At 51.4% G+C, this 15,389-nt stretch overlaps 1 protein-coding gene across 2 annotated transcripts in view; it reads right to left on the reverse strand.

Annotated features, from left to right (window-relative positions):
- Positions 1-15,389, reverse strand: part of gas2a (growth arrest-specific 2a) — a 212,536-nt gene that overhangs the window by 156,897 nt on the left and 40,250 nt on the right. The window contains exon 4 of one of the 2 annotated variants that reach the window (XM_072466672.1): positions 12,335-12,385. The exons of the other annotated variant lie outside the window; for it this stretch is intronic. Coding sequence (XP_072322773.1) covers positions 12,335-12,385 — 51 coding nt within the window. The remainder of the gene's footprint in view (positions 1-12,334; positions 12,386-15,389) is intronic. 2 annotated transcript variants of the gene reach the window in all.

Consider the following 15,389-nt stretch of genomic DNA (forward strand, 5'->3'; position numbering starts at 1 on the left):
CCAGGCTTTGGACATGCTGATCCATGGCCGAAACCCTCACCCCCAAGACCCCCACTGCAGACGTCACCCATGCAGTGTTGGCACGCATGGTCAGAACCACCTCCTGCTTCTGCACACGTTTAGACTCCTCCACCTGAACCTGAGGTTGCTGGAAGCTCGCCGACAACCCCTCATGTAGCCCCTGGCTCTGCGACTGCATCTCCACAATCGATGCGTCACTATCCATCCTAGAAACCCGAAACCCGTCTGGCTGGCAGCCTCCTTCCTGAGCCGGGGTACAGACTTGCCCGCCTCTCCTCCAGATACCCATGGGTGTCAAGCTCGGTGTCCGTAAAATGGGGTGCCGCTGTCCTCACTGCCATCATTGCTGGGATGGTGTGTTTGGGGGGTGAAGTGTGTATAAGCGGCTGCTGCTTGTCGCGGCGTGTCAATCGCAAATCCCGTACCGTTTCCCATTGAAATCGATTGTGTTCCTTGTGGCGCCGGTGCTAGACCCTTAACAGTCGTTGAGTCAGTCCAGGTGCGGAGCCAGTTTTACTGTCATGGAACTCCACAATCCTGCCCTGGGCCGGGATTCTCTCCTACCCGGCGGGGCGGGGGAATCCGGCGTAATGGAGTGCCGGGAACCACTCCGGCGTCGGACCGCCCCAATGGTGTGGAATTCTCCGCACCTTTAGGGGCCAAGCCCTCACCTTGAGGGGCTCGGCCTGCGCCGGGGTGATTTCCGCCCCGCCGGCTGGTGGGAAAGGCCTTTGGCGCCACGCCAGCCGGAGCCGAAAGGACTTCGCCGGGCGACGCATGCGCGTGAGCATCAGCGGCCGCTCACGGCATCCCCACGCATGCGCAGTGGAGGGGGTCTCTTCCGCCTCCGCCATAGTGGAGACCATGGTGAAGGCGGAAGAAAAAGAGTGTCCCCACAGCACAGGCCCGCCTGCGGATCGGTGGGCCCCGATCGCGGGCCAGGCCACAGTGGGGGCATCCCCCGGGGCCAGATCGCCCCGCGCCCCTCCCAGGACCCCGGAGCCCGCCCGCGCTGTCTGCCCCCGCCGGTAAGGTAGGTGGTTCAATCCACGTTGGCTGGCGAGGGTTGACAGTGGCGGAACTTCGGCCCAGCACGGGCCGGAGAATCGCCGGGGGGAGCCCGCCGACCGGCGCGGCGCGATTCCCGTCCCCGCCGATTCTCTGGTGGCGGAGAATTCGGGACACGGCGGGGGCGAGATTTACGCCAGCCCCCGGCGATTCTCCGACCCGGCGGGGGATTGGAGAATTGCGCCTCCGGTGTCAACGCTTAGTTTCAGGAACAGCAAATTCCACCGACAATTTTTGAAGAGAGATCCCCAAACGCTTATAATATCTGGACAGTTATAACTGGGCTGACAAAATATTTAGAGGCTATCTGGGAAAAGGTAATGGCGCGATTGAACAGTCTCGTCACACCCGACTTGGTGACGGAACATGGCCTTTGAAACACCTGAGAGGCCTTGCAGGAAATCTGCCACGCTTGAAATGCCTCGTGAGATTTAATGGAGACTTGCGAGATGTTGCAATCTGGATCTCGCCCTCACTGGCCATGAGCTAATTTAAATATGCGTATGCGGGATACTCCCAGCATCTTGGCCGCGTCCGTAGGTCCTCGCCAGGACACCGTTCAGTACTTGTTTCCCCTAATGTGGACCAGTCATAATGGCATCTGATGGGGTCTCCCAGGCCATTAGAGACCCTCGGGTGATCAGGACAGGGTGGCACCCTGGCATTCCCTCTGGCACTGCCAGAATAACAGGGTAACTACCAGGGTGCCATGGTGCCAGGCTGGCACTGCCAGTGATCGGGCCCGGGGGGACTTAGCAGGTGGAGGGGGGTGAGTTGGTGTTCATAGGGGCGTCCCTGAAGTTGGAGAGGGGGAGGGGATCGAAAACGTGGGGGACGGGGGTGGGGGGGGAGAGAACGGGCTGAAAGGGGCTGGGGGACAGATCGGGGCAGCCAGGCACAATGTTGCCCCGATCTGCGAGGGGCCTTTCTTGCTGGGCCTGCCAGGCAGGAATTAACTCGAAGTGCGGCCTCAGTGGAGACAAACTCCCCAAAGGCCAATAAAAAGAGTAAAGTGCCGTTGAACAGCGCTCAGTGCCGCAGCCGCCGAGAAACACCCCGCTAAATGTGCCCAAAACCAGACAGAGATTTTTTTCTGGTTAAAATACGCCCAATGTCTCTTAATAGTCGTTCACTTTCTAAGACCTAAAATAAGTGTTCGTGTGAAGGTGCTGCCCTGAACTCAGGTGAGGGTGATTGTTGAGAGTGCTCCTGATCCCCAGTAGTGTATATTTGAGGCTAGAGTTGGGTGAGGTTGAGCCACATATTATGGAGGAGAATGTTCTGTGGAGTTTAAGCCATCTTTCAGGTTTCGATGGCTCTTCTGACGTTATGATGGAGGCATGGGAGAATCTCCACTGACAATTACCTCCCACATTCTAGATAACATTTGACTGTTGCGCAAATCTGCCTGAGTTGGCATTGTTTAATGTCGCAAGCACATTATGTTAACTAGAAACACAGACAGGCACGCTCGCAAAAGGTTGATCAAATCCTTTCAAAAACACTCATAGTCTGAAATAAGATGTAATCTTATTGGAATGCTGCAATGTAGCAGAACTCTAACCTTTCACCTAGCATAATCTCACACAATTTTGTCTTTTTAAGTGCCATTGTTGGCTTTCCAAACTATTTTAAACAAATCATCTCCTGTTGTAACTGAAGGATTCTTGTGGTTAGTGGTGAGTTTACAAATGCCTGCTTTGAGTATTCAGCCATGTTGGTGTCCAGTATCAGCAGTACAATCTTGACTATCGATAAATGGGAATGCTAAGCAATGAAGAATGATTTATTTCTGCACTAGTAATTGGAGCAAAAGGGTAGTAGGGTCATTTGAGACCTCAGGGGTTGGTCATCCCTGTCCTTTTGCAAGTCTTCCAGGTTCAGGCAAGGGTTAGGGTTACGAGCCTTGGCTCCAACAGGATTTCCGTATGTCCCTCCCCCACTATCCATCTTCACTGCTTTCCATTTCTCTCTTAGTGTTGGACAAGATATTTACCAAGACTCACAGCCATATTTCCTTCCTCAGTGACTGTCTTCGTCTCCGGCTTACCCCACGGGGATTTCAATTTAAATTCCACCCTGCATGTAACCTCCAGGATTACAGGTATCTCCAGGATATACAACATTCTTCCAACTGCTGCTCTCGCCGCATCCTGAAAGCCACACTCAGTGCCATGCACCGCCACATGAAGACACTCAACTCTCAAAGCTGTCCCTGTCCCCAGTTTCATTTCATCTTTTGCATCATTCGACGCCTTAACAAGAAACTTTTCCTGTTTCTTGCAGATGTTAAGGAACGCAAGCTTCAACAACTCATCAACGCCACTGTCCATCCCAGGCCCTCCACCAGTCCCAATCCCTCCTACCCCATTTCTCCCAGTTTCAACACCACTGTCCATCCCAGGCCCTCCACCAGTCCCAATCCCTCCTACCCCATTTCTCCCAGTATCAACACCACTGCCCATCCCAGGCCCTCCACCAGTCCCAATCCCTCCTACCCCATTTCTCCCAGTATCAACACCACTGTCCATCCCAGGCCCTCCACCAGTCCCAATCCCTCCTACCCCATTTCTCCCAGTATCAACACCACTGCCCATCCCAGGCCCTCCACCAGTCCCAATCCCTCCTACCCCATTTCTCCCAGTATCAACACCACTGCCCATCCCAGGCCCTCCACCAGTCCCAATCCCTCATACCCCATTTCTCCCAGTATCAACACCACTGCCCATCCCAGGCCCTCCACCAGTCCCAATCCCTCATACCCTGTTTCTACCTCGCAGAGGCTGAGCGCCAACTCTCAGATACTTCCTCTTACCTCCCCCTGGACCATGACCAGACCACTGAACATCAAGCCACTATCTCCAACACTGTTAGCGACCTTATTTCCTCTGGATGCCTTCCCCCTACGGCTTCCAACCTCATAGTCTCCCAACCCCGGACAGCCCGCTTTTACCTACTTCCCAAAATCCACAAAAACTGTCCCGGAAGGCCTATTGTGTCAGCATACTCCTGCCCCACCGAACGTATTTCCTCGAATCTTGACTCCATCCTCAGTCCTCTGGTCCATTCCCTTCCCACCTACATCCGGGATTCCTCTGATGCTCTGCGTCATATTGACAGCTTCCAGTCCGCGGGCCCGAACCGCATTCTATTCACCATGGATGTGCAATCCCTCTACACCTCCATCTCACACCAGGATGGCCTGAGAGCTCTTAGCTTCTTTCTCGAAAAGAGGCCCGGACAATTCCCATCCACCACCACTCTCCTCGGCCTGGCTGAACTCGTTCTATCTCTCAACAACTTTTCCTTTAACTCATCCCACTTTCTCCAAATCAAAGGTGTCGCAATGGGTACCCGCATGGCTCCGAGCTACGCTTGCCTTTTTATGGGGTATGTGGAACATTCCTTATTCCAGGCCTACCCGGGTCTCGTCCGGACCTGGCAAAATTCATCAACTTCGCTTCCAATTTCCACCCCTCCATCACTTTCACCTGGTCCATCTCAGACACTTCCCTTCCCTTCCTTGATCTTTCTGTCTCCATCTCTGACAATAGCTATCTACTAATATCCACGACAAGCCCACTGACTCCCACAGCTATCTGGACAAAACTCTTCGCACCCTACACCCGGTAAGGACTCCATCCCTTTATCTCAACTCCTTCGCCTCCATCGCATTTGTTCCGATGATGCCATTTTCCAAAATGGTGCTTCGAAAATGTGTTCCTTCTTCCTCAACCGTAATTTCCCTACAGTTGTTGCAGGGCCCTCAACATTGTGCGGTCCATCTCCCGCTCCTCTACCCTCATCCCCCCTTCCCTCCCAGAACAAGGAGAGAGTCCCCTTCGTTCTCACATTTCATCCCACCAACTTCCGTATGCAAAGCATAATCCTCCGCCATTTTCGCCAACTCCAGCATGGTGCCACCACCAAACACATCTTCCCTTCACTCCCTCTTTTAGCATTCCGCAGAGACCGTACCCTCCGAGATAATCTAGCCCACTCCTCCACCATACCCAGTATCTCTCCCATCACCCATTGTTATAACCTGCCTATTTACCATTGGCTGGGGACTAATGACAATCCCACAATCCTGTGGGAGTATGAGCTTCCCCAATGAGGGGGGCGGAGAAACCATTAATAAACTCCTAGTATAAATAAAGCTGGCCAGTTCAGGAACCAGCAGGAAGGAGTGTGCAGCAAGGGAAGTTACTGCTGCTGTTATATATATATGTTATTGTAAATAAATGTTATTACTTTGTATCCTTAAAACTCGTGCTGGATTCTTCGTGGCCCTCATAAAACTGGCGACGAAGGTTAAAGTGAATAGCTGTCTACACTGATGAAGCCACCTCCCTGGATTTTTGTTGGATACAGGTTGGAAGTTGTTTTCTATTATACCATGCCTCTGTACGGACGTTTGGATGTTTTTGATGCTGCGCTGGAAAGCTGGAACCAGTACACACAACAGATGCGTTACTATTTCCGGGCAAACAATATCACCGAAAACGAGCGCCAGGTGGTCATATTGCTCACCGCCTGCGGCCCGCATACGTTTGGGGTGATTAGGAGCCTTACGTACCAAGCTGCGCCGGACACCAAAACATTTGATGAACTTGTGAATATAGTGGGGCAACATTTTAACCCAACCCCGTCCACGATAGTCCAGCGTTACCGGTTTAATACCGCTGAGAGGACCCCAGGAGAATCCCTTGCCGATTTTCTATCCAGGCTACGCAGGATTGCGGAGTACTGTGACTATGGTGAGATCTTGTCAGAAATGTTACGCGACCGTTTGGTTTGCGGTATTAACAATGCGGCCACCCAGAGAAAGTTGTTAGCTGAGCCAACATTGACTTTTCAACAGGCCATTCAAATAGTATTGTCCCGAGAGAGCGCAGAACGAGGAATGCAGGAGCTACAGGGAATGGAAGTGCATGCCTTGGGGCGCAACCCCTTCCGTCCAAAAAAGTCCCCCCGCACTCCTGCGGTACCTTGGGCGAGGCAACGTCCGGACCGACGCCAGTGGCCGTCGGACATTCCTCCCCGAAGGGAGCCTTCTCCAGAACCAATTGATGAGGAGCCATGTCCGTGTCAGACTTGGAGGCGCCAACCCCGTCGCGGACGGCGGTCCTGGGGGCGCCAGAGGCGCCGTCGTTCCGACCGAAACTGGGACCAGCCCAGGGGCCGTAACTGGGACCAGCCCAGGGGCCGTACCTTCCATGTGGATGAACCTGCGGCGACTACTCCTGAGGACATGGAGACGGAGGACGACTGCCTGCAGCTGCATTGTGTGGCAGCTCCCCGTGTGGCCCCCATTAAGGTGACAATACGGGTCAATGGCCACCCGCTTGAGATGGAGTTGGATACTGGCCCAGCGGTCTCCGTGATCGCCCAGAGGACATTCGACCGCATCAAGCAGGGTATACAGACCCTTACATTAACCGACTCACAGGCCAGGTTGGCCACCTACACGGGGGAACCACTGGACATTGCAGGAACTACAATGACCCCTGTTGTTTACGGACACCAGGAGGGGTGTTTCCCACTTATCGTGGTGCGCGGCCATGGGCCCAGCCTGTTGGGTCGGGACTGGTTGCGCCATTTGCGGTTGCAATGGCAGCACATTCTCCAAACAGTTTCTGAAGGGTTGACTGAGGTGCTAGGACGATACCCAGATGTATTCCAGCCTGGTTTGGGGAAAATAAAAGAGGCCGTAGCCCGTATCCAAGTCGAACCAGGAGCCACGCCGCGCTATTTCCGGGCGCGCCCAGTGCCTTACGCCTTGCTCGAGAAGGTAGGAGGGGAGCTCACTCGTTTGGAGAGTTTGGGTATTATCAGGCCCGTCCGTTTTGCTGACTGGGCAGCACCAATTGTACCTGTAATGAAGCCAGATGCCACAGTTCGCTTGTGTGGCGACTATAAACTTACAGTGAATACGGTTTCCCAACTCGACCGATATCCAATGCCTCGCATAGAGGATCTCTACGCGAAACCTGCAGGTGGACTCTCGTTCACAAAATTAGATATGAGTCACGCCTACCTGCAGTTGGAGCTGGACCCTGCCTCCCGACCATATGTAACGATTAATACACACCGGGGCCTGTATGAATATACACGGTTGCCCTTTGGAGTATCCTCTGCCTGCGCAATTTTTCAACGTGTTATGGAGGGCATTTTGAGAGGTTTACCACGTGTGGTTGTCTACTTAGATGACGTTTTGATTACAGGGACGTCGGAGCAGGAACATTTGGAAAATCTGGAGGCTGTCCTTAGACGCCTTTCGGAGGCTGGAGTCCGTTTACGTCGCACAAAGTGCGTATTTCAGGCAAAGGAAGTAGTCTACCTAGGTTATCGGGTGGACCGCGAAGGTTTGCACCCCGTCGCTGAGAAGGTGCGTGCAATTCCACATGCCCCTGCCCCGACTGACACTTCGCATCTTCATTCTTTTCTCGGTCTCGTAAACTATTACGGGAAGTTCCTCCCCAATCTGGCAACTACGCTGGCCCCTTTGCACCTTCTGCTAAAGAAAAATCACACCTGGGTTTGGGGTCAGCCGCAAGAAACCGCTTTCCGGCGGGTAAAGCAACAATTGTCGTCGTCTGGGTTACTAACCCACTATGATCCTGGAAAGCCTTTGCTCGTCACATGTGTTGCATCCCCGTATGGTATTGGGGCCGTCCTGTCCCACAAGATGGAGAACGGGGCCGAGCGACCGATAGCTTTCGCCTCCCGCACATTGACTGCAGCGGAGAAAAAGTACGCGCAGATCGAGAAGGAGGGCCTGGCAGTGGTTTTTGCGGCGAAATGCTTCCACCAGTATGTGTATGGCCGCCATTTCACTATCGTGACTGATCATAAGCCTCTGCTGGGACTTTTCAGAGAGGATAAGCCAATACCGCCCATTGCTTCTGCACGGATCCAGCGCTGGGCTTTGTTGCTTGCTGCATACGAGTATCCTCTGGAGCACAAACCAGGTACGCAGAGAGCAAATGCCGACGCACTGAGCCGATTGCCTTTATCGACCGGTCCCATGTCGACCCCCACGACTGGTGAGGTGGTTGCAACCCTAAATTTTATGGACACCTTGCCTGTCATGGCATCACAGATCCGTGAGTGGACCCAGACGGAGCCAGTCCTGTCAAAGGTTCGGCACATAGTCCTGTATGGTGGGCAGCATAGACAGCTCCCAGGCGAGTTGCGGGCATTTTCCTCCAAGCTGTCAGAATTCAGCGTGGAAGACGGCACCCTCTTGTGGGGGACGCGTGTGATTGTCCCGGAAAAAGGCCAGGAGCTGATACTAACAGACTTGCACAATGGGCATCCAGGTGTGACCAAAATGAAAATGTTGGCCCAGAGTTATGTCTGGTGGCCAGGCCTCGACACCGACATTGAGAAGGTGGCCCAAAACTGCTGCATGAAGATGTTGGCGTATTGGGGTGCGAATTTGGTCCCCATGGCTGTTCCGTGCGTCTGGATGAAGAACTTGTTGTCGAAGGTGAAGACGTTGTGATCCAGAATGAAGCGGATGAGTTGCAGAATTGCGTCTGGAGATTGGCAGTTGTCGGTGTTGAGTACTGAGGCTGTTGCAGCAATGCCGTCGTCATGGGGGATGCTGGTGTAGAGTGCCGAGACGTCCATTGTGACGAGGAATGTTCCTGGTTCAACTGGTCCATGGGTGCTGAGTTTCTGTAGGAAGTCCGTCGTGTCGCGACAGAAGCTGGGTGTACCTTGTCCGATGGGTTTCAAGATGCCCTCGATGTAGCCAGAGAGGTTCTCACACAGGGTCCCATTGCCTGAAACGATAGGGCGGCCTGGTGTGTTGGCCTTATGTATTTTCGGGAGGCAGTAGAGATCTCCAATGCGGGGAGTACGTGGGATGAGACGGTGGGACGACTTCTTATGAAATATATTATTCATCACTCATTTTGGACAACAAATATTCAACTGAGTAAAACGCTGTATTTTCAAACCATGACTGAACTAATCTTCTTCTTCAGTTTTCTGCCCAAAGTAGGTCCAACCCACAGCAGGCAACCACCACGGTGTGGCAGGCAGGTCCCAAATCCACCCCAGCCAGAAGGCAAATTGAACCTCAAGCTGCTGGCACCAATCTGGTCCACACCAGTCAACCAGCTAACTGACCCCCAAAGAGTTGGAGTTGCTGTGGCAACTTACACTTGACATGCATGTTGTAGCCTGAAGCTATGCATAACGATGGTAGAGGCTCCAATTTAGTTCCAGACTAAAAATCTCTCCTGCTGTTACCGACTGACATTTCCCTTTGTGGAAAGATTTAGAAATGAATATTCAACCTGTTTGGCTTCATTGTGAATACACCTTCCGAGGCCATTACGTCTGGAGTGGGACTTGAACTCAGACCTACTGGTTCAAAGGGACGCATCCCGTTGCACCACTTGACCTGCCAAACTAATCTGACCATGTTACATATTTAAATTTTAATCTGTACAGGATTTAATAAAAATCCATTGAAGATTTTTATCATTGACATTACAGAAAGATTGTCGTAGTATTATTTTAAATAATAGCTTTTCATGTTTTTACCCTCATCAATTCCAGATAAACTTTGGAGGAAATGACACTTAACTCTGCGCCATCCAAGCAGCATTTCTTCCCAATAGCAAACACGGAATGGGCCAACTGATCTGCATAATGAACCTCACTACTTAGCTTAAATATTACCATTCCTACAGCAGTAGCCATCACATGCCTGGAAACCGACATGTAAATTACATTAGTAACCAACTTTCTACAAATATGTAACTCTGTTGGGAAAAGGCAAATTGACGCTATTATGGTTTCAATTGTCCAGAGATCAGAATTGAATTTCTCTACCCCAGGTAAGAAAATTACATCTCCAGATGGTATGCAAATTGAGACAGTAATGTCTTCACCACATGGAGGTTATTGCCTGCCTTAAAAGAGTAAAGTTTAAAGCAAAGTCGATGGGCTGGCTTAAAAATGGTTACAAAATTTGATGGTAGATTATCAACACATTGTGCAAAGAAACGGCACTGTGGTGTAATGTATCATTGTTTTAATAATGACACAGAGTGACAGAGCATAGGTTTAACTCAGTTCCTCACTTAGTCAGTTTCTAATTTCTGCTGTGGGGAGAGACAAAAAGCAGAGCAGGGGGCTTTATTCTCCGATTTTGCGGCTATGTCCGGAGGAAGCGTCTGGTCTTACGACCAAAAAGTCAGCGCCACACCCGCACCGATGCTCCGCCCCGGTGGGCGGCTAGCAGCCGTGCCACGTAAAGGCGGCTTTACCTGCAGATGTGGACGGAGAATGGCCGGGTCCGTGGTCGTGCATGCGGATAGTGCCCCCCCGTAACACCCCTTGCCACGCCCTGACCACCCCCCCCATTATTCCCCCCCAGCCCCAACTGAAGCCCCCCGTGCCAGCGGAAGTGCTCCGACGACGACTGTGGCAGCACTGGACACTATCCGCAGCCGCCATGCGAGGTCCCTGAAACTGTGAATACACGCGGCCGACGCCGTCGGGATGTCGGCCCATTGGGGGCGGAGCATCGGGGGAGGGCCTCAGGTGATGTCCTGAGGCCGTCCCAACAGCGTGCGGCATACCCAGCGATTACGCCGTTTTTGAGGGGGCGGAGCATCCGAAAGACAGCGGTGCCCCCGATTTCAGCATAACAACGGATTCTCCGGCCAATCGCCGAACGCAATTTCGGAGAATCCCGCTCAGGAACCTCCCGAACGGAACAAAGAAAAGTCAGAGAAAAATCAACTGCATTGACACATTTCACAGGAGTCAACACAGAAGATGTAGAAATATAAAATGGTTATTGCACGTCATATTCCAAGCTGGCGTGTTTTTGCTGAGGTCATGAATTACGTCACAAAACAAACCTCTCTGTAAAATAAAGTAAATTAGCACGGGCAAGAAAAATGTAATGTATATACACAACTGTTTCTAAATACGAGAAAAGCCAATAAAAAGATTTTCCCCCCAAAAAATGACTTACATCACCTGCCTACTTCCCTCTTTCCCCCTTATACAAAGACTGAAAATGGGAAAGTAAATATAGTATTCCTAATGCCGATACTTCCTCAGGAAACTAAGGAATTTCGGCCCACATTTACTATTAACAACTTTTACAGGTGCACCATAGAAAGCATTCTATCAGGGAGCGGCATGTGGCGCAGTGGTTAGCACTGGGACTGTGGCGTTGAGGACCCAGGTTCGAATCACGGCCCTGGGTCACTGTCCATGTGGAGTTTGCACATTCATAGAGTTATAGAATTTACAGTGCAGAAGGAGGCTATTCGGCCCATCGAGTCTGCACCGGCTCTTGGAAAGAGCACCCTACCCAAGGTCAACATCTCCATCCTATCCCCATAACCCAGTAACCCCACCCAACACTAAGGGCAATTTTGGACACTAAGGGCAATTTATCATGGCCAATCCACCTAACCTGCACATCTTTGGACTGTGGGAGGAAACCGGAGCACCCAGAGGAAACCCACGCACACACGGGGAGGCTGTGCAGACTCCGCACAGACAGTGACCCAAGCCGGAATCGAACCTAGGACCCTGGAGCTGTGAAGCAATTGTGCTATCCACAATGCTACCGTACTGCCCCTTCTCCCCATGTCTGCATGGGTTTCACCCCCACAACCCAAAGATGTGCAGGGTAGTGGATTGGCCACGCTAAGTTGCCCCTTGATTGGAAAAAATAATTGGGTACTCTAAATTTATATTAAAAAAAATAAAGCACCCTATCTGGCTTCATCACAGCCTGGTATGGCAACTGCTCGGCCCAAGACCGCAAGAAACTTCAGAGAGTCGTGAACACCGCCCAGTCCATCACACAAACACGCCTTCCATCCATTGACTCTGTCTGCACCTCCCGCTGCCTTGGGAAAGTGGGCAGCATAATCAAAGACCCCTCCTACCCGGGTTACTCTCTCTTCCAACTTCTTCCATCTGGCAGGTGATACAAGAGTCTGAGAACATGCACCAACAGATTCAAAAACAGCTTCTTCCCCGCTGTTACCAGACTCCTGAATGGCCTTCTTATGGACTGATCTGATCACTTCACACATCTTCTCCACTGAGTAGTACTACATTCCTGTATGCTTCACCTGATGCCTGTGTCTATGTATTTACATTTTGTATTTTATGTTTGCCCTATTATGTATTTTCTTTTCACGTACGGATTGATGGGTCTGAGCTGCACGCAGAACAATACTTTTCACTGTACCTCGCTACACGTGACAGTAAACAAATCCGTCCATCCATCCAAATTGTCATTCTATATAAAAACAAACGAAATAAAAATCACTTTCCATAAGAAACCATGTAATAAGGGAGGTTTATTGACCAGTAAGTTTTATATGAAAAACCTAAAGGCTGCCTTGATCCCTAAATGGCCCAAAGTCCTCTTTCAGCTTACTACTTTTATAACTAACTACTTTCTATTTAACTCCCTCTTGCTGCTTCCTTCTCCCAACCACCTTGCTCCCACCCATTCGCTGCCCAGCTCACTTGCTCCCTCATACCCACTGCCCCTCTCCCAGCCCTCTCACTCCCTCCCACTCACATACTCCTCACCATCTTACTCACGCCATCCCCCTTGCTGCCCTCTCCTAAATAGCTTTTGGCCACTTATGAGCCTCAATTGGGGTAAGGGCAGGTTTCCCATTTGAGGCCCTTCCCACCCCAGTGTAAATTCATTTTGTGGTCTGTTACGGTACCCGGACCAGGCCTCAATTTATATTAGGAAACCAGATAAGACCCTCGCAATTTTTCAATTTGTAAACTTTGAGGAAAGGATACTTCACTCGAGAGAGAGATTCCACTGACAACTCGGAAACTTTTATATTAAAGCAAACTTGATTATTAACACAGGATTAACCCCATTAACATCAAGGAAAAAACTGCTTTTCAATTAACAGTTAAACAGTTCTAAAACATAAAGGTCTTTCCATCTACTCTCTGCTGCCTACGCTCCATGTCTGCCTTTCCAGATGCCAAGAGGTGCCAGTTGAATTGATTGAGGGGATTTGCAAATTGCACCTGCAAGTCTCTAAACTGGCAGGAATTCCAAATCTCACACCAAAACAAATGCCAAAATGTTTGGTATTGTTTATTTTGGATTCTCAAAAATAAGAGGCGTTGCAGCCCAAAAGGGTACAACTACAATCCCCATTAGTAATAAAAGGCTTTCTGTTGACAAGCCTCCAAACTCTTCAAAATTCCTTGGAAAAGTTAAGCACCATTTCGTTCTGCCTCCACCAACTTTTCAAATCTCCTCCATCTCACTCTGCCGTGAGCAAAGGAAGGGCAAAAGCACCTTTTCTGAAAGTCCCACGGTGATCCTTTCAAATACCACTAATGCGTGAAGCCATCACGCAGCTGAGAGTGTTTAAGAGAAGTCCTAAATGGCAGTTCAGGCAACATATCAAGCACTGACTAATATCACAAGCTTCCCATTCTGCATGCCTCCAGTGCATGCATAGCCTCTCCTACACTCGTGCCTTTACAAACATTGTGAATCATGGTGACCATGCCGAAAGTTGCCAGGAGAGGCTTGAGAACCATTTTATAATCTCTGGTCATCCACAGAACTGGCACCGTTGCAGCCTTTCTGTTTTGGCAGATTTCTCTGGATGGGATGTAGAGAAAACTTGTCTGATTTGGTATAAGATGGTTTTACTAAGGCATTTTGATATCAATTATGTATAGCAATGTGTTTCAATGACATAATAATAATATTCTTTATTGTCACGAGTAGGCTTACATTTACGCTGCAATGAAGTTACCGTGAAAATCCCACATTCCGGCGGCTGTTCGGGTACATGGAGGAAGAATTTAGAATGTCCAAATTACCTAACAACATGTCTTTCGGGACTTATGGGAGGAAACCGGAGCACCTGGAGTTATCCCACGCAGACACAGGGAGAACGTGCAGACTCCGCACAGACAGTGACCCAAGCCGGGAGTCGAACCTGGGATCCTGGCGCTGTGAAGCAACAGTGCTAATCACTGTGCTACCGTGCTGCTCACATCATTTGCAATAACCTTACATCTCATTTATACTCTCAAATTAGGAAGGAACTCTCAATCCCCAGAAATAATAGGTGACTTTGCCCTACCTGGCACTACAAGTGTTCCTATTTTAAAGAATCCAGAATAAATGGTAACAAACTCTAATGTGATTTTGATGCATTGGATTTGGAATTCCTAGTAGTTATACACTTGCAGGTCTGGGGCGAGATTCTCCGACCCCCCGCCGGGTCGGAGAATCGGCGGGGGCTGGCGTGAATCCCGCCCCCGCCGGTTGCCAAAGTCTCCAGCAATGGATATTCGGCGGGGGCGGGAATCGCGCCGTGCCGGTTGGCGGGCCCCCCCGCGCGATTCTCCGGCCCGGATGGGCCGAAGTCCCGCCGCTAAAATGCCTGTCCCGCCGGCGTAGATTAAACCACATACCTTACCGGCGGGACAAGGCGGCGCGGGTGGGCTCCGGGGTCCTGGGGGGGGCGCGGGGCGGTCTGGCCCCGGGGGGTGCCCCCACGGTGGCCTGGCCCGCGATCGGGGCCCACCGATCCGCGGGCGGGCCTGTGCCGAGGGAGCACTCTTTTCCTTCCGCATTCGCCACGGTCTCCACCATGGCAGAGGCAGAAGAGACTCCCTCCAATGCGCATGCGCGGGAATGCCGTCAGCGGCCGCTAACGCACCCACGCATGCGCCGCCCGGAGATGTCATTTCCGCGCCAGCTGGCGGGGCACCAAAGGCCTTTTCCGCCAGCTGGCGGGGCGGAAATTCGTCCGGCGCCGACCTAGCCCCTTAAGGTTGGGGCTCGGCCCCCAAAGATGCGGAGCATTCCGCACCTTTGGGGCGCCGCGATGCCCGACTGATTTGCGCCGTTTTGGGCGCCAGTCGGCGGACATCGCGCCGTTTCCGGAGAATTTCGCCCATGATGTCTTGTAGATCACAAGTGTATGTTACATTTTTGTTTTTTTTGTGGTAATAAGTACCAATTGATTAAAATTCCACACCAAGGCTTTAAAACACTTACAAACATTAATGGTAGTTTATTTCCACAATGATATATAACTGAAACCTCATAGAAATCCAGGTAAAAAACAAGGGGCGGGATTCTCCGACCCCCCGCCGGGTCTAACATGTCAACAACGGTTGCCGAATTCTCCGGCACCGGATATTCGGCGAGGGCGGGAATCGCGCCGTGCCGGTCGGCGGGCCCCCCCCCCCGGCGATTCTCCGGCCCGCAAAGGGCCGAAGTCCCGCTGCTGGAA

This window comes from Scyliorhinus torazame, chromosome 10 (genome assembly GCF_047496885.1).
Source record: "Scyliorhinus torazame isolate Kashiwa2021f chromosome 10, sScyTor2.1, whole genome shotgun sequence".
Lineage (NCBI taxonomy): Eukaryota > Metazoa > Chordata > Chondrichthyes > Carcharhiniformes > Scyliorhinidae > Scyliorhinus > Scyliorhinus torazame.